The sequence below is a fragment of the Aythya fuligula genome, chromosome 13 (genome assembly GCF_009819795.1).
Source record: "Aythya fuligula isolate bAytFul2 chromosome 13, bAytFul2.pri, whole genome shotgun sequence".
Lineage (NCBI taxonomy): Eukaryota > Metazoa > Chordata > Aves > Anseriformes > Anatidae > Aythya > Aythya fuligula.
In genome coordinates this window covers 5403274-5430786 of record NC_045571.1, presented here as the reverse complement: position 1 = coordinate 5430786, position 27513 = coordinate 5403274, and the positions used below count along the sequence as shown (strand labels likewise).

Below are 27513 nucleotides of genomic sequence, written 5' to 3'. Positions count from 1 at the left end.
AGACTTTGGAAGATTCAAGAGAAACAGGGAGTGTAGTCCAAAGTTACCTAAGGAGCAGAGATGGAGAATATAAAAAGAATAGGCTTAAAATATTGGAAGGGAGGAGATTTAAGGGATTCAACCATTTCTAATCATCAGAGAGTAACGAGAAGAACCAGGCAGGAGCTTTCTCATTATATAAGCAGCTATGCAACCTGTGGTGATAAATTAAAAATTAAAGCCAAGCTTTGGGGAATATTCAGTGGACTACTAAACCCACCAGCTTACAAGAAAACAATCACCTGCAAAGGAAGCAATGACAACCAGCTTTGTGAAGCACCAGGCTGCATTGTTTTCACATTGGGCCTGACCTGCTCAGGATGAACCCATTCAGGACAGGTTTTTAAGCACCAAAAAGCAGGTATCTGCTATGACGCAGGTGGCCTATTTGTACATCCCAACATTTCTTTTTAGGTTTTCCATTTGTTTGTGTGAAGGGAAAATAAGAGGCTAAACATCCCCCTAGCACTCTTAGAACAATATGAGACTATACAAGAAAATGATTAAAAGGATATAAAATACAAAACCAACTTCAACAGTACATATTCTTGCCTAAAAAAAAAAAAAAAGTTTTTAAAATGTTTTTATCCTATTTTTCATAGAAAAAAAATAATTGAGGTATTAAGCAGTGAAATCCTTTATTCACACGGTTCATAGATGAGGATATTCTTCAAGATTTCCACAGCCATCAAGAGGTCTAAATTCACAGAAACCAGGAAGCTGAAAACTGATGAAAGCCACTACCTGTGACTCGTGCAAGTCCAGCGGCCACAAGGTCACTGCACGAACAAGGCACTGAGCTCTTGCTGTCAGCAATGGTCAGAAAGGTGGGGTGCATTTGTGCCCACAGCACAGCAAGTATCTTTTGAGGCTACAATGCAGATAATGATTCTGTTCCTTAGCCCATTGAGCTCCCCAGCATAAAGCCATTTTATTTGGATGTGCACTGAATACTTAAACTTTCATCTGGATATACTATTTGAAAGACAGTCTTTGCCATTTTGAAAATAGCATAAAATAACAAATACCAAATTATATTAAAGATCTGCCAAAAATATTACTTGTCACCTCATGCCATTTTTAATCTATATTGTTTTTTCTCCTTGTAGACAGCTATCCCAGACAGGTTCTAAGATTAATTTATTACCTTTTCATGTCCTGTTGGCATCCTCGCTATTGCAGATTAATTTCTGTTACAGTCTCATTATTTCAGTTCTATAAATACCCTGTTTCATTTTACTTTTTTCTACTGTTACTTTGCAACCTTCTTCTCCTTCACCTGGGACTCTCACTTTCAATTTGACATGATACAGTGGGCAAAGATTGAGCTGAAACACAGTAATTACAGCTCCCTGCCCCAGAAAACAGAATCATTTATTTTTCTTACGGATGGAAGCTGCTCTGAAATCCCACAAGCACAGCCCCCCCCCAGTAAATTACTTGTCAGACTAATAATAGAAAATGCAGGCTTTCATAATTTGAAAAACATATTTAGTTGGATTACAAAGAATTGCAACATTTGTATCTGGGGTTGAGTAAAAAGTTGAATCTTAACCCAGACTCCAGCACACTGGGCATATCTGGTTCCACCTGCAAGAATATTAAACTGTCACTCCATTTATCACTGACAGAACAAGTTATACCCACAATAGCTGGCAATCAGCACGTATCTGCCCACAGAAGACTCTCCCACCACTTTACGTCCTTGACTTATGTTTATTATTTTCAGGCCTTCAGGTTTTCTGACCTTTGTCTTTCAGCCTTTGCCATAAGTTCCTGGGATCCTCTGAAAGTTTGGGAAAGCTTCTGAGTGTTTCTCCTATAAGCGTAAGCGCATCCTGAAATAAAAAGGAAACAAAAATTATTTGGATTTGGGTTCCTGCCATTTGACACGGCCAGTGTCACGGGTCTGCCACCAGCAGCTATATCCAGTCCCTCAAGAGCAACTAGGTAGGCTGTTCCCATCAGAGTAATTTTGCTGGGTTTTTAAAACATCTTGTTTAAAAACTTTGTTGAACAGTGTGGCCGGTGATCTGTCCCATACAGGAGGCGAGCAGAAAGCTATGCTGGTCACTAGAGACCAGATGTCATCCCTACCTTCTGTGGATGGCCGCCAAGAGAGATGACGGAGAGCTCAATAATGCCATGCAGCTCATACACTGCACTGGCTACTGACCAAGGGTTTCTTCCCCAGGGAGGGGAAGGAAAAGGCCTTTTCAGAGAAGCTAGGAGAAGAAGAAAAAAAAAAAAGAAAAAAAAAAAAAAAAGGAAAAAAGAAAAATGAGGCCTTACTAAACTATTCCTGAAGAACCAACAGAAAACTTGCTGCAAAGCCACATTTTCTCTCCTCCTCTGTAATTCCTCACAAATGTTTAACTGGGCCTGACTTTCCTCTGCCCTATTCAGCAGGAAAGAAGTGACAAGCACCTGGCAAAATTTTAAACCAATTTAGAGGGGGGGGTGGAGAAAGCACACACCACTAGAAAAAAAAGCCCACATGCACAAATACGTACAAAGCAAAAGCTCTAAAACTGATGTCACTGCCCCTCAGAGCAATAAAGTCTTAGGAATTCAAAGTGAGTGTATTGTGCATCCTCTACTTGTACCGTGACAGGAAAACTTTGGCATTCAACTGCATAACCAGTAACAACATACTGCCTTTACAAATGATCAGATCTTCTACCAGAAGCCACCTTTGCAGCTTGCTCGCATTCAAGCGACAAAGATCACATCACTGTCGTGCTTAAGAAACAACCTTAGAAATTGTCTCCAAGCAGTAAGCTTGAGCCTGAGCCTCCACAACTTGTTGCATCACCTTATTCTGCAACTCTTAAGCCAGAGGACTGGGAGGAAGACGGGTACAGACACGCCTGCTGTGGCATGGTTTTGTTATTTACTATTTTGTCTTGGACAGCCCATCAAAATTAAACTGTGGAGAACTAATCAAGATGTACCCAAAACAGTTTCAGGACATCATGAAAAAGACCTTCAGCTGCTATAAATCAGGCAAGCTCAAATTACTTGATCAGCATGCTAGTCCCATGTCTCCATAACGACATGGAGCCAAATTCTATTTTGAATTGTTCTGCATTCAGATCAATCTGATTGCATTACCATAAATTAGGAGAAAATCTGGCTTACAAATTCTTTAGATACAGTAAATATAAAATGTATCAGAACACTTTTTTTTTAATAACATTTGCTTACTCTGGAATAAATTTGTTCTTCCAATTTTTCCTGGAGTAAAGCTCTTTCCACTAGTGCCTTCTTTTGTCTGAGAAAGGTGATCTCGGCTAGCTCTGCCTTCTTCTTCTTACAGTCAGGGCACTGTGAAGATCGGTGCACTTGAGCTTCTGTCACCTGAAGGATGAGACTTTGATGTAATGAGCAATGTCTGTCCCAGCAAGATGACCACTCCATTAAAAATAATCAATAAAGATACAGATAGAGTTTCTAAAGACAAAGGCTTGCTTTTGCAGGCAGCTGCAAATTATTTCATAATTTTTGTCACTGTATCACTTCAATGAGCCTGTCTGAATGTCTTCACACTAAAAATATTTGCTTTTTCCGATGTATTGCCTCCTCCAGCACTGATAAGTGATTTTAATTGAAATGAACTTATCTGTATCTCAGACCCATTGCACTGAGCTGTAACAGACTGCTGCTTCTTGTAATAGGCAAGCTTTCCCTGACACTTGAAGCTGTGTGCACACTACCAATTTCTTCTACAGTAACTAATGGTCAAAAAAAAAAAAAAAAAAGTACTTGATTGCTACCAACATGTAAGCAACCAAAGCCAATATTGATGATGGTTTTAATGGGGGGAAAAAGTAACTCATTTGATGTGGGTGGATGCTCAGTATAAATTGGTTTTATCAGTGTAAATCTATACAAGCTTTGCTAGTATCAAATACATCAGGAGCACCACCAGTCGTTAGTTCCTCTTGCTTAGTAAGCAGTTGATGTTCTGGTATGCCAGTCCGTGTGTGCGTACCAGCCTTCCACGACAGCTAATACACTCATTCCTGAAGGCTTGATTAAGTGAAATGAAGATGCTTTATTTCACGTTCCCAACAAGCTAAGAGAGTACAAATACTTGATCATCACAACTCTGTAACAGCAATTGTTTATCAGCAATAATTCCACCATATATAACTGCCTGTCTGTAATGAGGCTGTCATCAAGTTCCTACACTGATAATCTATGTAAGGCCTTAGGTACAAACCATGAAGGTTATGATATCTTCACAAATTTTAAGAGGAAAATGAACTCTGAAGCATTTGGTTCAAATATCTATATGCATCTCAAAGACAGAGTACAAAGTTCAACAAGCAGCTGACTTTGTTAAACAAAATACACTTATTAATTCCTCATTTACCTACCATGACACTTTGACTATACTTAATAACATTTCACAAAACCCCGTATGCTTATTTACAAATTATCAATAATTTTTATCTGATTTAATTTACACAGATTCCATCTTGTTATGTAGACCTAATAAGAGCAGTGGAATCAATCCTAGAAAGCCATGTCTCAAGCCTCTGTCGTCTTACTCCTTGATTTCTTCTCCTCTGCATAGGAGTATTAAGTGGTGGTGAACACAAAAATGAATAGATGTAGCAGTCAAAGTCACTTTTCTTAAAAAAAGGTATTACCACACTAATACAAATAAAGAGGCAGTAAGAATTCTACAGAATGGTGGATTGGTTTATGCTAATAAAATAACAGAATGTAGATTGCTGAAGTTGCAAAACAAATTAAATAGGCAGGAAGCCTGAAAGAATCATTATGCCAGGACTGACTTTAAAGTATTTTTCCCTGCTCACCTGGCACAGGCTTAACAGAGGAATATGTTAACAGTCACTTTCACTATGTTATATGGCCATAGATTAAAGCCAGCATACGTGATGGAGAGAAAGTAAAATAAATGACTGTAATTACTATTCAAAGGGTTGTTTTTTTTTTTGCTTTATCAGAAATGCTTTCCCAGATGCAGACATTCTGTACCAATTCCAAACAAAGCAAAGGCATTTGCCAAGGCCCAGATTTATGGGTAAAGGCATCTGTAGGTGATGACTGCTATAACTACATATTCAAATCCTTCTACAAGCACAAAGCAAGAATGCAAGTATCGCTGGCCTAAACACCAGACTTGACACTCTTGACAGACTGCAGGCCCCCTCGTTCTGGGGCTTACTGTGGGCTGCAGTTACTGCCCATCCCAGCCTTGCTCAATAACAGAAATCGTTACCATTTTAATCACCACACAGTACCTGTTTAATGGTCTCCCTGATGTTCTTCAGGTGGATTCTATTCATTAACCGACCAGGAACCGTGCAGTTCAAGTCACTTGTCTCTGATTTCTTTGACGTGAATCCATGCTGCAGCTTCCTTGACCTGACACCACTTGCCTGCTTAGAGATCAGCCCCTGATGCATCCTTCTGATCTTATCGGTGCAAAAGGTCCGGAGAGCATCCAGTTCTTCATCTGGTAACTCAGTAACTTCTGTTAGCCACACATCAACAAAGCAAGTGTCAATTACTATAGCAGGGAAAGAGAAGAATTACTGGTCTTCTATCTGTGCAGCCTCATATTAATTATTTACTAAAAAACAAAGCCAATGTCAAGCCCAGAAGCAATGACAGTAATAACAGAAATACACAATTTAAATCAGAGCATGGATAACAACTACAGGAACTTGCACAACAAATGCCTCTTTGAATAGTCCCCAAAGAGGAGAGGGGATAAGAACCCTAAAGAATCGGACAACTTAATGATACAACACAGATGTATTTGTAAATCTAGTTCTCCAATTCTATGAGTATTGAACCAGAGGCAGTGGCTCTTGTAGTATCTCTGGAAAACACCTATAAATTTGTAGGTTGGTTTTGTTTTATTCGGTGTGTTTTTGGGGAGGGTGGTGGGTTTTTTTGGAGGAAGGGTAATTATACTAGAAAATATTTTCCTCTAAAGCATCAATGATTATTTAAGGAATTAATAAATGAGCTTGTTTAAACCAGGTATTTATTTCACCCTTTCACCTCCTTCCTTCCTAGTGACACCTAATAATAAAACCAAACAGACTACACTTCAGATGGGCACGTATGGATGGATTGAAAAGTTTAGTCAATGCTCAGAGGAAGATTTTCCACTGACTTAAACAGAGCCAATCAATACAGACAGCTAACACAACTCAGTTTTTTGTGTTACTATTTCATTATTGCATGAGCTTAACTGTATAACAATGTTGTGCTGTTCTGCATGGTCTTATGAAATACCACTGTTTTCAACTATTTAAACAGGAGACAATACCTCTCTACCTTTATTATACTAATTTTGCTTTAATGCAACTACTGAAGCCCAAACACTTAAATGTGCACAATTAAACAAGAAGCGAGGAGGAGACAAAACATTCCAGTAAGCATTACTGGAAGCCCTTTACACATCTTTGCATATAGCTCATGCTAACACAGTACTCCCCTCCCAGGGCTCCACTCTGACTGCCAAAAAAAAATGTCAGACAATAATGACTACACAGGTATGGTATGGTGAGGTTTTTTCCACTCAAAGTACTCAGTTGGAGAGCATGATTATATCACTTAAACTGTCCTTTCCTTATTACCTGCTTCACTCATTTTCAATGGCTTCCCTTGAATGAAATTTTATTTTTCTAGAGAGGCACTGCATATTTCAGGGTGCTTCTGTGACAACCTGTGCATTGTCATTCGGGTCCCGTGGGGTACCTCGACATAACCACTACGCTGATCTTTAACATGCTGAATGATATAAATGTAAACCATCTCCTAAATATGCCGTGATTAATTTAATCTGAAGCAGGCAAGCCTCTGCTGTGGAATTTTGTAAGGAAACCAGGCATGTCTTCAGAAATGCAGTCAATCCTTATAAAGATTAAGTGGATCTACAGTTAAGACTAAGCAAAGTAGAAGTCGGTGAGCTTTGCCTTACGGACAAAGAAAATGGGTGATTGAAGTGCAACTGCCACAGTTCAGAATCAATCATCGTACTGCAATTTATTCCTCCTTACAAGCTGCTGTATCAAATTCACCAAAAACAAAGACGCGGTGATACTTTATAGGCAGATGAGTAAGAATTATCAATACTTGAAAATGCAATTTAAACTTTTTTTTTCTTGGGTAGGATCACAAACATTTGCATGGATAAGCTCCATCAGGTCGTTTTCCTTGCAAGTGTAATACACAGCCCCTGCAAAACAGCTTAAATCATGTGCCAGAATTGGGTTTAATTGCACTGATAAAATGGATGCAGATGCATCTATGCTGCACATAGATTGAATAAAAGCATTAAAAAGCTACTGTTGTAGAAAAAAAAAAAAGAATCAGAACAAAGCAATTAAACACCCAAACCTGAGTACTCAAATGCACAAGTAAATACATGGGGTCTGCTGAATGTTTTGTCACAATTTAGTGCCAGCCTAATTCATTCACTGAAGTTTCTTCTGACATATAGAAGCACAATTGAATTTAGAATTGGTTTCTAATAATGCACACATGAATTGTGTGCTGCCAGACACCCACCCATTGGCACATACGCACCCACAGCCATTAGAAGAGACGCTAGCAAAGAAAAACAGAAAATTTTAACCTTCAAGTTTAACAGTAAATAAGCTCAGAAAGAGTAAAGGTGTTCATGGATCTAGACTATAATTTAACTAAATAAGAACTAAAAGTGACAAGAAAAGTCAGTGCACAGTTAAATTCAGAAAAAAGTCATTTAACTGCACAATGATTATTTATACTTCAGATTTTCTTCTAAGTATAGAAGTTTTGCTAGTCCTTCAGCTGAAAGTAAAGAGATGCAAACAACAGGATGCTTGGTGGTGTTAGTTTCATTTTTTGTCTTTCACTTATTCTTTCCATCTTTGGATTCACATTACATGCTCAAATGCTCAATCTCCATTTGTGGTGGCAGATTTAAATGTCACTGCATGTCTGTCTACAGAGAATCCCTGCCAGTGCCAATTATTGTTCCAGAAGCATGCCTCGTTGATGCTTGGTTGCCTTGAGTCGTGCTTTCCCACACCTTTTTTCGAGAAGAATAAGGCAGGGACAGGTGACAAGAAGAACAAAACTAGACACTGGAACAGACATGAAATCAGAACCCTTTATCCAACAACAACAGGGCTACAGAGTGTTTAGAAAATAAAGCACAAACTGAAAAAAAAAAAAAAAAAAGACGCTTCTTTTATTATAGAAGTAGTCAATGTGCACCGTTGGAGATAAACTAATCTCCACATCTACATTATAAATCTTGCTGCATGGCTGATAACTAAATGACCTACATAGATTTTGGATTCTGTATGCAACTACATCCTAATTTGTAAGATTTTAAATCTATACAAGTGAGGGGAGGAAAAGAAAATCTACTCCTTTCTTGGGTTTCCTTTTCCATTGATGTCTAACTGATTAAATAGAAAAGACTTGGCAGGCGTTTTGTTATTACTAGGCTCTATCTTCTATTTTAAGAAGAAAAATTGTGAAATGAGTGAAGGAGGGAATTATAAAAGGCAATAACTGATAACTACTCTTCAGAAAGATTAACTCCGCATCTCAAGACAACGTTCTCATAATTCTCTAAATTGCATTGTACAACTGAGCGCAGCAGTTCAGGTTAACACGCTGATGGCCCAATCAGCGAACGTAGCTTTTGTAAGGGTTGTGCAGATTGCTTGTATCAGTTCTGGGCTATTTCATAGAAATATGCATTCAAAGCCAGTAAAGTTCCTGCAGCGTGGTGCAGGATAACCTCAGTTTCCAATAAACTATGATTAGAAGAGACAACAGTAAGGGTCTGGCAGAATCTGTGTCTTCCAGAAGAAACTCATTCTTTCTCAGTTCTGTAAAGACTTTAATAACCAAGGTGCTCTTCACTAGCAGGAGTTTCCATGTGGATGCTGCTGGTTGAGACTTCTCATCTAGGCTATATCAATGCTGTTTCACTATGGAATAGTAAAGTTTTCTAGTAGACTGGCAGGAAACAAACTAAAAGAGAACTCTGGAATCACAGGGTTTAAGCCTGCGTGAATTCCACACCTTGTACATTTTACCAAGCAGTAAGTTTAAGTGCTGACAAGTTCAGGAATAAGAAAGAGCCAGCACAGACTACCGGATACCTGCTCCCTTCTGCAAACAGAATGTTTAAGTGATATCTCAATTCTTATAGACATCTACTATTATTTTTAGTACATACTTTTAGCAAATTACTATTTGCTGAACCAATAATTAAATGCTTAGACATGAAGAAATTTGTTCACACCTTACAAACACCTTGCAAACAAAGGTGAGTTTAATTCTGAATACAGCAAAATCAGAGCTAAAGTTTTTCAGAACTGAAAAGGCCCACTTGAACTTTCAGCTACCTCTGAGCTGAACAACTGTGGCTTCCTGTAGTACATTTTAAAAATGACTAACACTCTTTGGAATAATTGACAGGGAGTTAGGGACTTCAAAGAATAGTGGGGTTGTGTGTGTGTGTGTTTGGTTTGTGTTTTCTGTTGTCTTTTGGTTTGTTTTCTTTTTTCTGTGATGCATTTGTCTAATAACAGCTAGTTGCTACAAAACTGAGGTGGAGGTCCAAGGAAGAGACCAAGAAGCAATTATGATAAAAATTTCTCACTTTTCCTGAGGTCAACATCTCGGCTTTTCTTCTTTCAGACCATAAATAAAACTATGAAAAACAAGAATAATTTTCGAGGGCATTCCTATGGGCAAATCTGGATTTATTTTTCCTTATTTAACAGTATCAGTAGTAAGATATGTAAAAACCCTCTTACTTTATTAGCTGCAGATGAATTCAAAAGTAACATGCATGCACCATTCATTTTGCTAAACTTACAGAAGGGACCAACTGTGCAGCAGCCTTGCTCTAGGTGAGCTCATCTTCTATTGTGTTTAAAAAGTTTCCAAGCTGATAAAAATAATAAGGGGCACAGTGTCCACTGAGTGATGAACTACTAAGTCAAAGAGAAGGCATTTATAGATGTCAGCATATGAACGTTGCTGTGCTTTTGTTGGATATATGTCAAAAGCGTCCTGTAAGAAAAAAAAAAGTGAGTAATATGCTCACAACTAAGCTTAACTGATGCTGATGAATTTGGGGATGTCCATCACTAGACTGTGTTCTACGTTTGCATGAAAGCAGCTTAAGCAAGAAGCTTCGTATTGATAGTGGTTGGAAGCACAGTAACAATGAATGTGCCTGAAAAGTGCTTAGCTGCTACGATGACAGGAGACAGGACAGGTAGAAAATATTGCATCATTTCATACATCACCATAAGCTAAGGAAACAGAACTGGCTTTTCAAGACTCAATGACCAGTCTGACTCTTCCCATCCAAATTCCATAAACCAACAGCAGAATGTTTGTTTGTACGGCAGTACAGAAATACAAATTTCAGGAGGAAGTCTGCCCAACCAACTCTCAAAGAAAACCCTACAAAGAAGGAAAACCTCCTTAACTCTACACTGCTCTTTTGTATTCATTAAATGAATCCAAATTCATCAGGTCCTCTTCAGTTTCTCTGCATATCAAACGGTCACAAGATTCAGATGTATTTTAGGAAGACAACTGCAGAGGAGCTGGTCAGAAGAAGCCTCACTACTACAGATGAGATAATCTACTTTAGCTGCCTCTTCACTTGACTACGTGAAGTCTTAGAAACCCAGTAACAGGAAGATAAATGCTGAAGATGAGTCAGGAACTCATAACACTGACTCACCACTGTTGTGAATGAGCTATGCAATTAAGAAGAGCCTAAAAATAATCTCAGGTCATGTTCTCCTGCAGTACATGGAGTTTCAGGATGTTTGGATGTGAGTGCAATGCCACAAAGCACCTGGGCAATAGGACCTACTTGATTAATTAGTCTTAGAAGGGCTCTATAAAACTTCTGAATTTCTTCATTTTTCATACACATGAAGGAACATGAGCAAAAAAATAATTGAATCAGAAGAGGAATCTTCCTCAACTACAGCTTTCTTGCTCTTTTTTAATTAAAAATAGTATCTCTGACCCACTTTTCAGAAAGACTTGAGCAGGACTTCCATCCCACCATCTGCTCTCGCAGCTCCTTGTATAATCAGTGCACGCGAATAGCATCCTTCTTCCCTCCCAACCCCTCTCCTCCTCCATGCACTACATCATTGTGTTGGTTAAAGCTGTTCCATTGTTCTTGTCAAAGTTGGTGCCCTGCTGCCTCCTGCAGCTTGGGAAAGGAACTAAAACATGGCAAACATAATTCAGTAATTAACAGAAATGATCAACAGGGGGGAAACATTTCACACATTCTGAAGGCAGGTTGATTTTGGAGGAAAAAACACAACCCTCGTACCTGTACAGCTATAGAGAAAAGTGAGAAAAAATAAATAGACCAGTAAAATTTGAGGTTTTCAGTTAAATTTAAGATGTAAAAACATTTTTATGTAGATTTATCCAAACCTTGTGGTAATGCATCACTAATATAATGTCTCTGTGTCAGGAGCAGCAAAGCCATGTGTTACAGTTGACAAACTGTTTTTCCAAGAAGGCATAAAAGAGAATCTTCATACTTAATTACATGGCTAATTAAGTCAGGTTAATTACCTGGCTTAACTTAATAGCTTATACATAAAATTTTAGTCGTTAAAAATTCACATCCACTTTGTCAAAACAATAAGAATTATAAATTCTACTAAAGTTAGTGAACTCACCAGAATGAGTTTTGAGGACAGAGTTGCCTTGCTTAATGACAGCTTCCTTATTTTTTAGAACATCCATCCATTTTCTCATGAAATATCTTTCCACAGCCACAGAACCAACTACTTCAGACTGCTCATCTACAATGGAAAAAAAAAAAAAAAAGGTAGCTTTGGACATACATTGTAAAGAAATCAGGAATGAGAAAAAACTAATCAGGAGGCAATCACACTTGAATTTGATTGAGTTTCCCCTGGTGAGGGAAAAGAAGCCCCAAACCATCGGGGCCTTTACAGATGACATCAGAGTTTCAGGCTGAAATACAGAGCAAGCTTCTGTCGCTCCACTGAAAGACTAGAGGATGAGCTGAGAAAAAGAGACTCACACATTCTGTTTTGTCTGCAATGCTAACAACCTCAATCAACTCCCCCCATCGCTTACTTTCAGCCCTACGCAGGCTCTTCTCTCATGGCAATACAAGTACTCACGGGAGCTTTGGTGAACTCTATCAAGGTACTGATCCAAGTGAAAAAAATAATGGGGAGGGAAGGCAGGACGAGAATGAAAATCTATATAAATTCCCTGTTCTTCAACTTCTTCCAGTACAATTCCAGTTCTGCAGTAACTAAGGATCCAGCAAAGATGTGAAAGCGAAGAGCTGGGTGAAGAAGAGACTTAAGAGGTCTGACAAGCCAGTGCCACTGACAGGAAGATACATGGTTCCAGTTCAAAATACTGAGCACATCGAGCAAGCACCTGACTTCTCTACTCTGTTTTCAGGATACTAATAGCAAAATTGAGAGGGCTTACAGAATGAAATAATGTGTCCCTATGGAGATACCAGCATGACACGTCTTCTGTAGTTCTTATTATTTATATATGCTGCTCTCTGTAAGATATATACTGCAGAGAGATATCAACTTCCCAAAATATTTCCTGTGAATTATTCCCTGGTTTCCTCACTTAACTAGCAGCATTCAGAAGACTCCATAATTTTATGAAATATTAACCTTATAAAGATAATAAGTGTTAACACTTATTAAAAGCACCTCTATACACACAAGGTTTCCTCCTAGCACATGCTTCTGGATGCCAACAAAATAGATCTTAATGGTAAGACATGGAATAATTTCTAAAAGTTGCTATATATCAAGAAAAAAAAAAAAGGTTTATTAATACCTAGTCTTTGTAAAAACTATAAATTCTGAGCCAAACTGTTAAATCTAATCCATTAGACACTGCTCAATTACATAAATGTAGCATGAATAAGACATCAAGGCGATGATAATCTCTTTATTCAGATTTTTGAAGCACTGATCTCTAAGGCTATACTCTGTGCTGTGACAAATAGGGGTTACATACATGTATCTATATTTGACAACAAGTTTTGGCCTGCTTTGTTGAGATTTCATGCCTCAATGTTATTTTAAAAGGACTCCTAAAAAAATTGTGCTGGTTATTATTGCAGAGGTGAGGAGGGATTAAAAATAAATAAATAAATAAGGCAGTAAAGCAGTAAGGTGCTGGCTGGGTGAGGAACAGAAAGAACATCTCTACTGGGCTTGTCTACAGTAAGAACAAACAGGTTGTCATTTTTAAGTATAGACAAAGTTAATTATACATTGGTATACAGCAGCTGATCAAATTGGACAAAGAATCAGATTACAGCAATGCCAGCTAACAGACATTATATATCTCAAGTCCACACTGTTTTTAAAAAACATATTAAGTGCCTTAGTTTTAAAAATTATACTGTTTATACATACTGACAAGCTCCCAAACTAAGAACAGATTTTTAAAAATCATGTCTTCAAGTACTCACAATATTTCTCAGACCAGATTTGAAGAAAAGGAAGAAGAATGACAGAACCCCACAGACATAAGGGAAAAAAGAACTAACAAACAAGAAAGACATTGAGACAGTTAGCTTATTTCCTGCTGTCTGCTTCTTTATCACTCCGATGCAGCTTTAAGGTGCTATCCAGCCCTCTTACGTACACCCTTGGAAGAATTACTACACAGTCCAGATGCTTCTCATACGTGGTTATAAAGTCATAGTATCTTGCAGAAATTTGGAACGCACCAATAGAATTTAAGCATCACAAGATTACTACGGAAGGGTTTTCATGGCCAATTCATAACCCCCCTACATGTAGTCATCAGTGAATCCTGAGAAACCAAGACACAGATCTGAGCATACTGAGGTTCTGTTGCTTTGTACAGTGGGCACATGGCAAAAATAAAAACTTAAAAAATTGCATGCAAAGTCAAATCTCCACTGCACAGATCTAAAGCTGTGCAAGACAGGTCTCAAGCATGGTAAGCTCTGCATACCTGTGTGATTCTGGCCTGCCAGACATGACATGCTTTCCAACCCATCCGACACGGCAGAAGACTCTACATCCTCTCCAGAACAACACAGTTCAGGTGGTTTGCTCTCATGCTGGCAGCAGGCTGCTTCCTCCTCGCTGAAGGACTCAAAGGTATCTTCTGAGTAGTCAAAAACAGAGCTCCTGGAACTCTGGCTCAACTCCACCTGCCCCTTTTCATAGCTACCAGAACTATCCGCTGAGGTAGTAGCCATGGTGCAGCACTACAAATTAAAACAAAAGAAAACCATTAACAGTTTCAGTTATACAGGATAAATGACTGCATTACTTACAGCTATAGCAGGCATACAGAGGAATATCACAGCTCAGCTCAAGCCCAGTTTAGGTGGCTGAAGTAACTACTTAATGTGCTACATCAAGGCAACTCCCGCCAAAGCACTACTGCTGATTAAAGTGATGCATCATTAAGATCTGCTGGGTAAGTCTACAATAACAATTACCACTGAGCATTTACAATGAATTTTGATCAGCACTCCTTTCAACTTCGTTGTGAATTACAGGTAATACTTGGACAAAGTCATTTATGAAAACAAAAGGTGCTTTAAAAGGAAATTATTTCTTTTGCCTTAAACCTCTCACATCTCAGAAAAGGAAAGCCTCCTTGTTCTGCTTAGATTTTGTCCAGAAAATTAGAAGGAAACACGACAAGTATCAGCCAGATGATGCTCTCAAAATGATGGTCATGCTCTCAGCATGAAAAAAATAATAAAACTCGCCAGAACCAAATTCCAGGAATAAAACAGGCCTTGGATAGGTACCTATAATGTAATGCGGATACACTTTAAAGCTTTGTGTGTGTGATTTTTCTTTGCTCCCCCCCCCCTTTTTTTTTTTTTTTTTTAAGTTAGAATGATGTACTTTCCCTTCTTCCTTTGAATCTAAGGAAGTAAACAACTTTGTCCTAAACAATGTTGCCCTTTTTTTTTTTCCTCTACTCAATAAGATAAGAAGGATAAATGTGCAGGTGATATCCCTTTGGAAAGATACCTGCAGCACTGATAACTGTGGTTCCTCCATCAGAAAAAAGGAAACCAAATAAGTAAACAAAAACACTTTCTCTCATGCCAGAAGTTCACCTATACCACTCTGCTTTGGTGTTTGTTAACAGTTTTTTGATAACTTTGTTTTAAAGGTACTGACTTTAGCCATTTCTGTACTGAACACACTATGCTGCCTATTGTACGTGCCATGTTACTGCTGAGGTCCATCTGTGCACTAAGGACCCTGAGCCCCTAACACAAATTCAGGCCTTCCTTCCCAAGACTAGGCTCCAAAAGCAATCTGTAGTGCCAAATTTCTAGGCCTGTAAGTTTAATTTTTTGTTTTAACATGTGCCCAAAAGTCAAAAATAGTGCTTATTAATATTTACAGGTTACATCAGAACTAAACAATTTTTTATTCACCGTACCAACCCTGAACAGGCTGGAGACTGGTTAATAAGATCAGATCTCCTGGAGAAAACCAGTAGGAAATGCAAACAGAGGCAATTAATGCTGCAGCCCGCAGCTGGCCTGAGGAGCTGAGGCTGCACAAGCAGCAGGGGGAGAGAGGTGGAGTGGGGCGAGGATGCCCAGGTAAGGAGAGAGCAATATTTCAGATATGTGTGATAGCTCATTTTCACAGCGAAAATGAGGTATTTGCTCCAAAATGAGCACAAAAGATAACTTAGAGTGTGTAAATATACTTGTAAATAATAAATAAAACACATTTACAGACTGCTTCCAAGCGGCACCCAGCGTCCTGCAGCTTGTACTCCTCACGAGGCCCAGTCGGTACCTCACAGGGTGCAGTGAGGGCTCTGAGAGCTGCTCCTCCAGCAGCCCCCGGCCACAGCCCGGCAGGGGGGGGCTTCAGGTGAGGAAAAGGAAGGAAAAGGGCAGCGTGTCTGGAGAGAGCCTGAGGGAGAGAAGCTCCATCTCCTCCTAGGGGGCAGAAATGGGAAAAACAATGTTACCACCCGAAACGTGAAATTACCAAGGGACAACATTAGCATAAGAAATGTGAAGTTACCGCCAAGTAACAACTAACAGCCCCCTTCTAACTCACAACCCAGCAGCCCCTCTGCGTCCCCCTTCTCCCCAACACCCCACGGCAGCAGGCGTGGCGCCTCCCTCACGTCACACATCGAGTATATTTTTACGATGCTTCCTTTCCTTCAAGTTACGGACAGAATATCTTTTTTACGGTCCTTCCTTTCCAGGACAAAACCACTTCCTCCAGCCTTTCACGGCCAAACCCCCTCGCAGCGAGCCGGGGCCCAGCTTCTTACCCGCGGCTGGCCCCCAGCCGCCCGCTCCGCGCTGCTCCCAGCCGGCCGAGGCCGCGGGCCCGGCCCCCAGCGGGGAGGGAGCCGGGGCTCCGGGGGAGGGCCCGCCCGCCCAGCCGCCGTCTCTGTCGTGCTCTGCCTGCGATATGGTGTCGCGACAGCGGGATCTGGCGGGGGAGAGGCTGGCGTTGCTGCTGAGGCAGCCAGGCCGAGGGAACAGCGGGCAGAGGCAGGGCGCTCTGGGAGCGCGTCGTGATGTGAAGTTAGCTGGTGTGCTCTGCCTGCTGGATCCTGCTTTAATATTGCGGTTGCAAGGTAGCTGATAGCCCTGTATTTTCTTCTAGAGAAGTCATTGATCAATAAATACATACACTTCACTTGCAGGATGCGTAGTGTTTTCTCTATCACGTAGGATTCGCTGAGGTGTTTTACCACAGTAAGCACCTCACGCTGGATTTCGGGTGGCCTGCCCAAGGTCTTCGCTTGATTTTCAGATCTTGCCTTCTCTCGTGTTTCATCAAGAGCAGCACATGGTTTTTGCAGCTCAAGTAGTCTTTCTCTTGAAAGAGAGATGGCTGTGTGTTGCTCTTATAAAGAAACAGTTTGGGCAGGGTGAGGAGGGGAATGCACGCTTGCAGAAGGGTAAATGATTGCATTGATGCAAAGTGTAAGGCTCAGAGGAATAAGCAGTTCATATTGTTCTGATGTTTTAACATCCAGTGCTTCTTTGCTTTCTGTAGAGTGGACTGCTAGCTGCTGGCCTTTTTGTTTTCATTTGGCTAGCTACAACGTACTAAAATAATGTACACATGATGAGTATTTCTTGTATATTCCCCACCGATACAAGTCAGCAGTAATAAGAGAGGTATGCAGCTGTGAACAGAAGGGGCATTTATCCATCCTACAGAAGTGGGAGTAGGCTGAATACCAGTCAGAGCAGAGATCTGTATAAAACTTCCTTTACTTTAAGCTGTCAACATTATGAAAGGAGGAAAATGTAAATAAGAAAATACCTGCCGTTTAGATGAGCAAAATCTGCATTGCGTACTAAACCTCACCAACCTAAAGATTCACCTCTCATTGATTGCTTTGTTTTATTTTTCTTCTCAGGAAAATAATGTTGGAAACAAGCTAGCAAGTACCCAAACTGAATAAAAACACAGCCTGGAAGAATCTTAAGAGGTAGGCTGACAGTTCTCATGCTCTGGGTTATAAATGATTGTGGAGTTGGGTAGGGAGAAGCATTACCTTTTCTTTAAAATTCTAATCAAGATACACAGTAAGTAAGAATAACACAGATCCTCACAGGTCCCGCTAAATACCTACCTGGCAGCTTGATACTTCATTATTTATCATTGTCCATTTTTTATGGTAACAGTTGACATTAGATTATTACTGACCTGGTTGGTATTTGAATTTATTCCCCTGAGGTTAAAGACTTTGTAGTTTCGTGTTCTCAGTCCTTTTTAAAATTCATAATTTTAGAGCATGGAAAATATATTGTTCTATCAAGTTTATTTCTCTGACATTTATTCAGTGGAAAGTGTGATCCTAATATTAAAGGCATTTGATTTGAAGCCCAGGATACAAATAATTCTTTTTAACCGATCTTCCCTAAAACAAGTCATTTCATTGCTGCAGTTCCTCTCATTGGTGTCTTGGAAGCTAATATGTTGAACAGCATAATTATTTGAACCAGTATTTGTTTTTGAAGGATTTGTGGGTGATAATAGATGGATCAACCCAGTTGTGTCAGAAGGTATTAAGATTTCTGACCGCTAATGTTGTGGTGTTGGTCCTACACAGAGCCATAAATAATATTGTGTGAGAAGCGGTGACAGGCTTTTACTCCAGCTCTTCTCTTTATCATGTTATATTAAATTTAAACATAATTGTCAAATTTCTTTGTGTGGGTAAATTCTTTTTTGATGCCTCCTTCTATTAAAGTTGTAATATTCCTTTTAACTAGAGGGCTGTGTAAGAATTCATACTTGCTAGGTGTGTTTCTCACATAATCGTAATCTCATTAATGTTGCTAGCAGAACTAATTGAGCTGTCACAATGAGGTTCGGTACCCAGTTGGAGAAGGATGGTGCGAGGCCGATGGAATTAAGCATATTCTGATGATGGGTAAAGCTGATGTGACTCATTAGTGAAGTGCTCCTAAAGCGTTATTCTCCGTGAAAATGCAGGTGTTTAGACTCTGTAAATATGAAGGTCAAATGCAAGAACTCTTTTGAAATTTCAGAAGCAAGTTGTTGACGGTTCAAGATACAATAAAAGTTTTCTCCTTTATCAGCACTGACATTGAAAGTACTGCCAAGTAGCACCTAGACACCATAAATCACTGATGAGAGTGGATAGTTTGAAAATATTACAAAGGAAATGCTCTAGGGAACAGGGCATGTAAAGAAGTCATTGTCTAGGGCCTGCCTTATTTAAAATGGTCATTCCAGTTCCCATTAATTCACATCTCTAATTAGGAAATGGATTGATCTCTTGCTTAAAGTTGCTAGTGACTGGCTGGTGTCCATGGCACATCAAAAGCATGCATACAAATGCAATGTTAGAAGCGACCACTGTCATATAAGTTTAACTATATATAAATTGAATGAAAGCTGGGGGCTGAGTTTCACAGGCAGAAACAAAATATATTTCAGACCTATAGTTTGTACATGGGCTCTTGTTGCTTATGCCCTGGTTTGTGGTAGCAAACCACAATCAGCTGCATTTTCAGTAGGCTTCCTTGTGAAGAAAAGAGAACTAAAAAATGTTTTGGAAAAACAAAAGATGACTCCCTCATCCTTGGTCACAACAGTATCTCTGCAGGCAGGTATAATTTCATCTGTGTCAGACCCAGTAACCATCCTGGGGAGAAATATCTAATAAAGAACCAGGTTGTGAAGCGTGTGGCAAGTGTCTTTGTAGGGCAATTTTTGTGCACAGTGGTTCACTGAGTTGCTAGTTAGCATTGTATTCCAGGGGAAGTTTGTCCTTAGGATGAGACATAAACAATAATTAACACTTGTGCCTGTGAAGGAGCCACAGCTGCATTTCCAAGGGTTGGTATTAGTGCATAGGCTGGATTCCAATTAGCATAATTACACTCTGTCTTCCTAATTTTGCTTTGTACTTTAAGATGGGTAATTATTCTTAATCACTGTGCGTCCTAATGTGCTGTTAAATACCAATGTCCACCTTCCCACGTTTGGGTGCATTTCAATGCAAACTGCATACGTAGTTTGCAGACTGTCTTGTGAGTCTTTTCTCATTATAATTGCAACAACTACAATAAATTGCAATAACCTTAAGAGAAAACATCTCAAAATGCAACAAAGTTCCATTGGCCAGCGTTCTAAAATGTGTATTCGTGTGTGTGTGTGTGTGTGTATAGAGAGATGGATAGACCCATCCAAACTCCTCAGCAGAGACAGAAAGGCCTGTGGAGAAGAGTTAGAATGAGATCCACTTGTGATACCTTGAAATAATTCACTTGAATTTTCTTTCCTATTTTCTTTCCTGAATCCCTTTCTTGATAGTCTCAATCTTTTTTTTTTTTCTGCATAAATTCAGTGCTGCATACAGCAGCAGCTTGAGCACAAGAAAGTTCCCATGTGTGATCGTTTGCATTTTAAGACACGCCAAGGTGTTGTTTGTTCTCTTAGTCTGCACCCTTATCTACTTAGTGCATCAGTTCATTTTAATTTTTCACCATGCAAAGTTATTGTAGGTGCCTTCAAGGAGACGCTTTAAATAGCTGGGAATTTCAGACAAGTGCTTTAACAATGTCATTCTGAGGAATAATGCATTCCCTTGGATGGACAGGTTGGGGTTGTTTCTGAACATGGCATTAAGTCATGCGAAAGAAGTGAACTGAGAAACTCTTATAGTAAATGTTTGAGATTTTCTTCATTTTGTTTTCCCTTTTTATTATGTTTGCTTAATGATTTCCATGTGGACCATCCTGAGAAATTGCTAGTGTTTTGGTGTGGGAAGAAATTTCCAAGGGAAAGGCAGACTCATCATGCACTTTCAATAGATCGATACTAGACTTATTAATCAGTTTTCTTCGGTAATAGGTTGACTCTTTTGGGAATCTTTCAGAATATATTTCAAACTGATGAGTCATTTTGACATTTCAGAAAATGCCTTCATTTAGAAATTACAGCTTTTCACATTCTATTTAACCCATCGTGTATCCATCTGTTGTAAAAGCACAGTATCTATTCATTTTTTGGCTAGATTTTGTGATGCTAATTGTGTTACTGAAGTGTCCTGCAGGTGTTGTAACTTGTCTTAGCAAGGTTCTTTCTGTTTTTCTTCTTTTAATTTTTCTTTGCTAAAGTATTAGTTCTACTGGTAGAGGTGGGGTGATTTTGTGGGTTGCGGACAGTGTTTTGAGATGTTAGTAATCTCCTCTGAAGATGAGTTTATTTCTGAGAAATCTCATGCTCCTGGAAGAAGAAATACTGGTGTTGCTGCTGAGCTTTTCCTGCTGGTAGGGAATGAGTTGTTTCAGGTGATTGTATTTATGGAGAAAGACCTTTTGTCTTAATTTTTTGGGGCTGTTTGTGATCTCAGCAAACTGACACTCATTTTAAGTTTGGCAACCAGTTAGTGCTGTGTGTGTGTGCAGATGTTTGAGAACTTTATTATCCTAGTCTGAGGCAGATTTTCTCAATAAACACAGGCTTTATAAACTCAAATAGTGATTTTCATTGTATTGGTAAAGCTGTTGTTCTTCTAACAGCATGCATATGCCTAAATTGTCATTAAAAACTTAAAATTACACATATGGGAGCATATTTTGCACTGACTCATATAATTTCAAAGTTCATTCAATACATTATTTGCTTCTAAAAGACACGTAAAATGAGTACTAGTGCTGCTACCCCATAGATAAGAAAACAAATGCAGAAAGAATAAATGACTCCTTTCAGGTCAGACAAAATGGCACTCACGGTTCCTGGATTCTTATCCTGGCGCTTCTTGCTGTGATATATCAGATGTATAAGATATAGATATATCCTGATATATCAGGATATGTAAGATACATCCTCTTACTCATCATCTCTTTTATTCTCATCCTCTTATAATGGAAAGTTGTCTGGTTGGTGAAGTTCTTGTTTGGAGCGAATCGTCACGTCATGGCATTCTCAAGTACGTACAAGATCAGGACTTCAGTCTTTCACACTCTTTTCCCAAGTTGAGTGAGCTCACTGATGGGTGTTTATGAAATAATTACGCACCTTTTCTGTTGCTGAACCAGCTGCAGGGCGAGGAGATAGACAGTAGGAAGGTGACACTGAGGTTGGCAGACAGGTTCAATGATGACGTGCACAGGGGATTTCCAGCCTCGGTATGAAAGAGGATTTCCAGAATAACTACAGAGTACCTCACAACTACTGGCAAATGCAGCTAATGTCTCGGTATGTCAGCCAGGGAGATTTATTCTCTCTCTGTTACAGAAACTGAGTGTAGGCGGACCATAATCCTCTCCATTTGGTATTGTATTGATCTTTGCTATCAGAGTTTGGGGATAGAGGGCACTCTATAATGAAAAAGGGGGGGAAAAGCAGAGATTGTATCTTTGTGTCTGATCCACTCATCTGGAGGCTCTGTGTCTGCTTGGATTGTGGAGGAAAATTAGAGTCTGATTCTTTCTGCCTCCATACGTGGGCATAAGCCAGAGTTCTCTCGGTGGGAGTTGCTAGCCCATCTCTAGCTACCAGAAGCAGTGCCCGTGAACCTTCTGCCACTACCAAGCTTCTTCCAGGCAGCTTCAATATCAGAAGAATTCAAAGACTACAGACTAGGCTCAGCCCTGATAGGTACTCTTGGGTAAATCATTCTATGCCATGCCAGTAGACCAAGTCCCCAGCAGAAAATGAACCTGTTGCTGTGATTCTAATTAAGTTATCGATTTAATGGCAGTAATTTTATTTTCATGGTGGCAGTCATTGTCCCAGCTAGCTAGAATAATATAATTGTTTTTTCTTAAAGCCTCATTTATGATGTATCCTCTGTTGAATCTTAAGCAACAAAAAGAAGAAGAAGCCTATAGCTATTTCAAAATTATGGTGTTTGTATGATTAAAAATGTCAGGATATCTTGCTTGAGACTAGTGACTGGGAATTGCTAGTAGAAGAAAATGAACACTCATAAACTTAAAATACATTCTGAATCGATTCCTCTTCATTCCGAGAGGGTCTTCTCTTTTTTAATTGTTGGTTTAAACACCTGGAAGTTAAAGTTCTCATGAAATTAAAAACAGGTAAACAGAATCTTTAAGGAAATTAAGCAGCTTGGGATGTGATATGTTTAATTACACCAGTATAAAGCCAGAACAACTCCACAGAAGATAATTAAAAGCAACTGAAACAAACTGACTGATCTCCTTAATAACCTAACGGGCTGTGTCGTTGAAGTATTCTTTCAGTTACCTCAATTTCATATGCTTTTGAAAATTATCCTTAAGCTGGAGAGGTATAAGAACATCTAGCCTTAGTTACTTTCCCTTTCAACTTCTAAGGGTTTAGCTCTCCACAGCTAGACCAGAACTGGGTTAGGTATCCTCACACCGCAGTGCGTGTTGTGTTGTAGACTTGAGAGCCTGGCAAATTTATTTGCAAATCCCGTCCTGCTAGCAAATGAATTTCCTGAATGGTTATAAGCCACAGTTCGTTATCAAAATGTTGGTGAAGGAAAAGAGTGGTGCTGCCTGGCAGGTCCGTGGTACAGGGCAGGTACATGGAAAGGAATTCGGGGTGTATCAGGTGTGAATAGGTATGTTGGGAGGCATGTTGAACTTGATTCCATGGAAGGCAATTTTTTGCATCCCCCTATTACCTGCATGGCTCATAGATGGATTCAAATGGGGAAAGTTACTTATCCAGCAGCACTGAGGGGTTTGGATGGTCTGTCAGCTTCTTGCCAGGTTTTAGTCCCTTTTGTCCTTTTGTTCTGCATTAACTGGAAGTATCCACTATTGTTCCCTGCACCTGTATACCTCTAGGAATCCTTTGAAATAAGGGACCAGTATGAAGTTATGAGGCCCTGAGCTTTCAAATCCTTTATTCATTGAACATCGGCTGACTCCTGTGATAGCTCAACTTAAAAACTCTGTTAGATTGACCCTGAATTTTGGAAAGAAATGTGTATTTATAGTCCCCTCATAGTTATGAATAATAATTTAGACTGACCTGCTGTGTACTTCTTCATGTATTAAGCATATGTAGTCCCTTGAGGAGCATTTAGGAAATAAGGGTTACATTCATCCAGTGTTGTCTTTTGTGTATCAAGCATGAAATATTTAAAGTAAAATAACTGTAAGGATGGAGGATGCATTTTGAACGGAGGTTGCGATGAAAATACGTGAAGGGGGAAAAGCATTACACTGCAACGTGCTGCTGGTTTTAATAATAATAAAATAAATAAATAAATGTAAAGAAGCATATTCTGTTAGGAATTTGCACTCATGTTCTGAAAGGTTTCCAAGTTCTGGACATGTTTAGATCATGTACGCTCATATCCATAATTTGTATGGATAGCAGTGAAGAGATTTTCCATTTGCAGTGCTCTGTTATAACCAGCTGAAAGTGTCTCCAACAATGTATTGCCCTGAAGTGCAGTTCAGAAAAACAACAAAGAACAAATCATAGTCAGAACAGAGACCAAGATATTAAAGTCATAATTCAGCTACAAAGTTGACAGAGTAAGATGAGAGAGTGAAACTGTGGCACCATTAGCATGTAACAGGAGCCCTTATGTGTGTTTGAATGTACTCTGCTGAAAAGAATTGCCTGTCCTTACAGCAGTGTCTTATTATCCTTTTGGTCCTCTGCAGCGTCAGGGAGCATTAAACAAAAGAGCAGGTTTGGGTATCCAAAAAAATAAAAATAAAAAAATAAAGTGGCTTTGATCCAGGCTGATATAGTGCCGGGAGCTCTAGGGGTCTTTTTTAAAAGTTCAAAGCTCCTTAAACCTTATTTTCTGCCCTCACAAATAAATGAAATATTGACAAAATCCCTTGAGCTGGCTGCTGTGAGGTGCTGGCTGAAGAAGCTGATCTATATCCCAGGATCTATACCCCAGGCTGCCTTCCTGGCAGAGCCCAAGCCTTCCGATGGATCTGCTCGCCCAGTTCCCCATCGGTGGGCAGGGCTCGCAGAAGGACAGGCCAGGTGTCCTGATCTTCCTGACAGCTCCTTAGCAAAATTTCAGTTATCTCCTACAAATTGCTTCTGCTACTGGACTGGTTGAAGGAAATCCCCATTTCCAGGTTAGAATTGTAAAGGCTGAGGGGTGCTCCCTGATTCCTGCCTTGCCACAGCAGCTCTTCCTGCAGCACGAAGGGCCAGTGGAACACACTTTGGGGTTGTAGAGCCCTTCTGGTTTGGTTGCTGGTTCAGCTCCTGTTCATAACAGCATCAATTTAAAATCCTTCTAATGCAATAGTGTCTCAGCAGAAGCAGCTAAACAAGTGGGCAGTGTGAGTGCAGTGCCCAGCAGACGGATACACACGCTGCATTCAACCCATGAATTAGGAAACCACCGTGATGGCAAGACTGGCCCTATTGGTCTGATAGCTACAGCAAGAGATGGGACAGCTCGGAACTGGCCATGAAGAACAACCTCATACTGCAACAGAGCATCCTGCGGGGTTTGTGCTGCAGACAGCCACTAACTGCCTTCCTGGTGGGGGATTTCTGCCAGGGAACTGCAGCGAGGTAGGGCTGGTTTGCTACCTCCAGGCAAAGGGTAGCGGAGGGGTTAAAGAACAGTGGTAGAAGATTGCAGGTAGCGAGGGCTGGCACAGCTGCTTCCCGCTCGGTGCTGGTGTTGATGGCAAGTGCAGAATTTGCTGGCTCTCTCCAGCGATGCCAACAATTTCCAGCACTAACTCAACCTTCCCTTTTTGTTTTAAAAATGGTATTTTTGCCAAGTTGCTGTGGATGCTTTCTACTTGGCGTACAGCTGGAAATAATTCAAGAGCTGGAAAAGATCTTTATCTTTTTCAGTACTGGGATCTTTGCCCAGAAGTAACATTGAAAGTTTGACCGGGGAACCTTTCTTATTGCAATTACAGCTATTACTTCGGAGCGCGGTGTCCATGTGAGATGTGCCATTTCTCTGGCTTCCCCTGCTGACTGACAGGTTTGGACAGATGTTTCTGCAGACACCACTGCTGCTGCTGGCAATTATGATCTTTTCAGCTGCCTCTGAAACACTTTCCTCTAATTCATGCCTTACCTGTGTGAGCCTATCAGACCTGATATTCCTCCCACGCCTCTTGCCACTGCTACCGTCATGTAGTCAGTGTTGCTACTACAAACACATTTCAGTGTCTTTTAGTTATAAATGTAAAGATGTTGCCTGAGTCATGACACATTACAAATTAAGTGGTGCTTCTGGATGGAGATTCCAGTGGCTTCAGGTGCCCATTAATAATTAAGTTTGCGGTTTTATTATTCTGCTGTTCTATGGGCAGGGCTTTCTTATATATGGCCAGTAATATATTTGTTGTCAGAGGCTGAAAATAATAAAATCTGTCCTTGGAATGGCAATTTCCTCTTCGTTCGCATCTGATCTCACCTCATTTTAAAGGTTCTGGGTAGACAGGAAAATAATTTATTCAGTGATTGCCATGGAAGGATAGTGAGTAATCCTGTTGATTGTAAATTAATGGTCATATTATTTGTGAGGACAATTTGACAATTGTTTGCTCGTTTTTATTACAGAACTTCCATAGTATCTTACAACTTTTTTCTTAGACATCTGTGCTTGCAGGTGCATGTTTGGGTATTAAGAGTGCTGTAGCTTATATGCCTCCAGTACTGGCCTGATGGGACTCTGCAGCATGTCCCAGCCAAATAAAATGTCCACGTGTGGGTTGGTGTTCATTAGCTGTGTGGTACCAAAACTGACATGGCCATACATTAGATATAAAGGGATAGGTGTTGGCTGTCCTCTCTCAGTACAGACTGAGCACAGGCTAGATTCTTGGAATTTACCTAATGTTGGATAGAGAAGGGTGTTAAATTTCCAGGTAACATTCGAGCAACATCTTCAAAAGAGTGTTTGGCAAATTTTGCAAGAGCAGGAGAAGGAATTACCCCCATAATTTAAGTCCCTATTTCCTCCATAGATGGTGGAACATGAGCTCCCATCGGCTTTGAATGCTACTGGTAATGAACAAAACATAAGGGTGACGATCAATTCAAGTATTTGGAGATTGGAGAGCATCCTTCTGTGCTGTGTTGACATGCAACTCTCTTGGGACTTGTCAGTAACTTGGCTGAAGTTTTCAACTCCTTCAGATTTTACCTGGATAGCGGCAGTGACAGGTGACTTTATCAAAGGGCCGTAATTCAAGACCTTGTTTAGCTGCAGATAGAGTTCCTCAGGCTCTGTCTTAGGTTCCTGTGCTCCTACGTGTCAAATTATCTGTCAGCTTGGAATAAATTTCCATTTTTATGCTGGCCAATCTCAGATAAGTTTTTCCACCCTTTTAGTAGTTTTTCTCAGCTCTCCACAAAGTCATCTCTTCACAGCAGTAAATAGAAGCGACAGCAGTATTTCTTGGTGTTATGACATTGCACATATCCTGGGCTAAACAGGAGGAGAATGAGATAGGGAAGTCGTAGTACAGGTGTATAGATACAAAACCTATTTTGGGTTGTATTATTAATCTCCTAAAGCAATTCACCATTCCTTCATGATACCTGTCTACGTTGTAATCAGATAGCACTTGTGCTTTAAGATAATGAGTATCAGATACCGGCCAATAACAAAATGAAAGTATAGTAAAAAGGAAAATAAAACTGTCAGGAGATATTCTAGTTTAAAATGAAAATGCCAAATATCGGTGATGAAAGGCAAAGTAAGTATTATAAATTCTGTGGGCTCAGTCCTATCAGGTGCTCTGTGAACTTGGGCGTTGTTTTAGAACAGATTAATCGTGCTGATACTCCTTTAAACACTGGCAACAACAGTCCTCCATCACATCCCATTGTCTGTGCTGCCTTCCAGACGTGGTTTCATGTGAAAATACGTAGCAGAGGTTTCAGCTAACTACTGCGGGTACTAATTGCAAAGCAGGTG

At 39.9% G+C, this 27513-nt stretch overlaps 1 protein-coding gene across 1 annotated transcript in view; it reads right to left on the bottom strand.

Annotated features, from left to right (window-relative positions):
- Window positions 1-16454, bottom strand: part of C13H8orf48 (chromosome 13 C8orf48 homolog) — a 37579-nt gene extending 21125 nt beyond the window's left edge. Inside the window, exons 1-7 of the mRNA XM_032196355.1 lie at window positions 16414-16454; window positions 15861-16066; window positions 14089-14347; window positions 11769-11894; window positions 5316-5548; window positions 3247-3399; window positions 1787-1877 (exon numbers count right to left, since the gene is read on the bottom strand). Coding sequence (XP_032052246.1) covers window positions 1787-1877; window positions 3247-3399; window positions 5316-5548; window positions 11769-11894; window positions 14089-14338 — 853 coding nt within the window. The 5' untranslated portion in view covers window positions 14339-14347; window positions 15861-16066; window positions 16414-16454. The remainder of the gene's footprint in view (window positions 1-1786; window positions 1878-3246; window positions 3400-5315; window positions 5549-11768; window positions 11895-14088; window positions 14348-15860; window positions 16067-16413) is intronic.
- Window positions 16455-27513: the final 11059 nt, after the last annotated feature.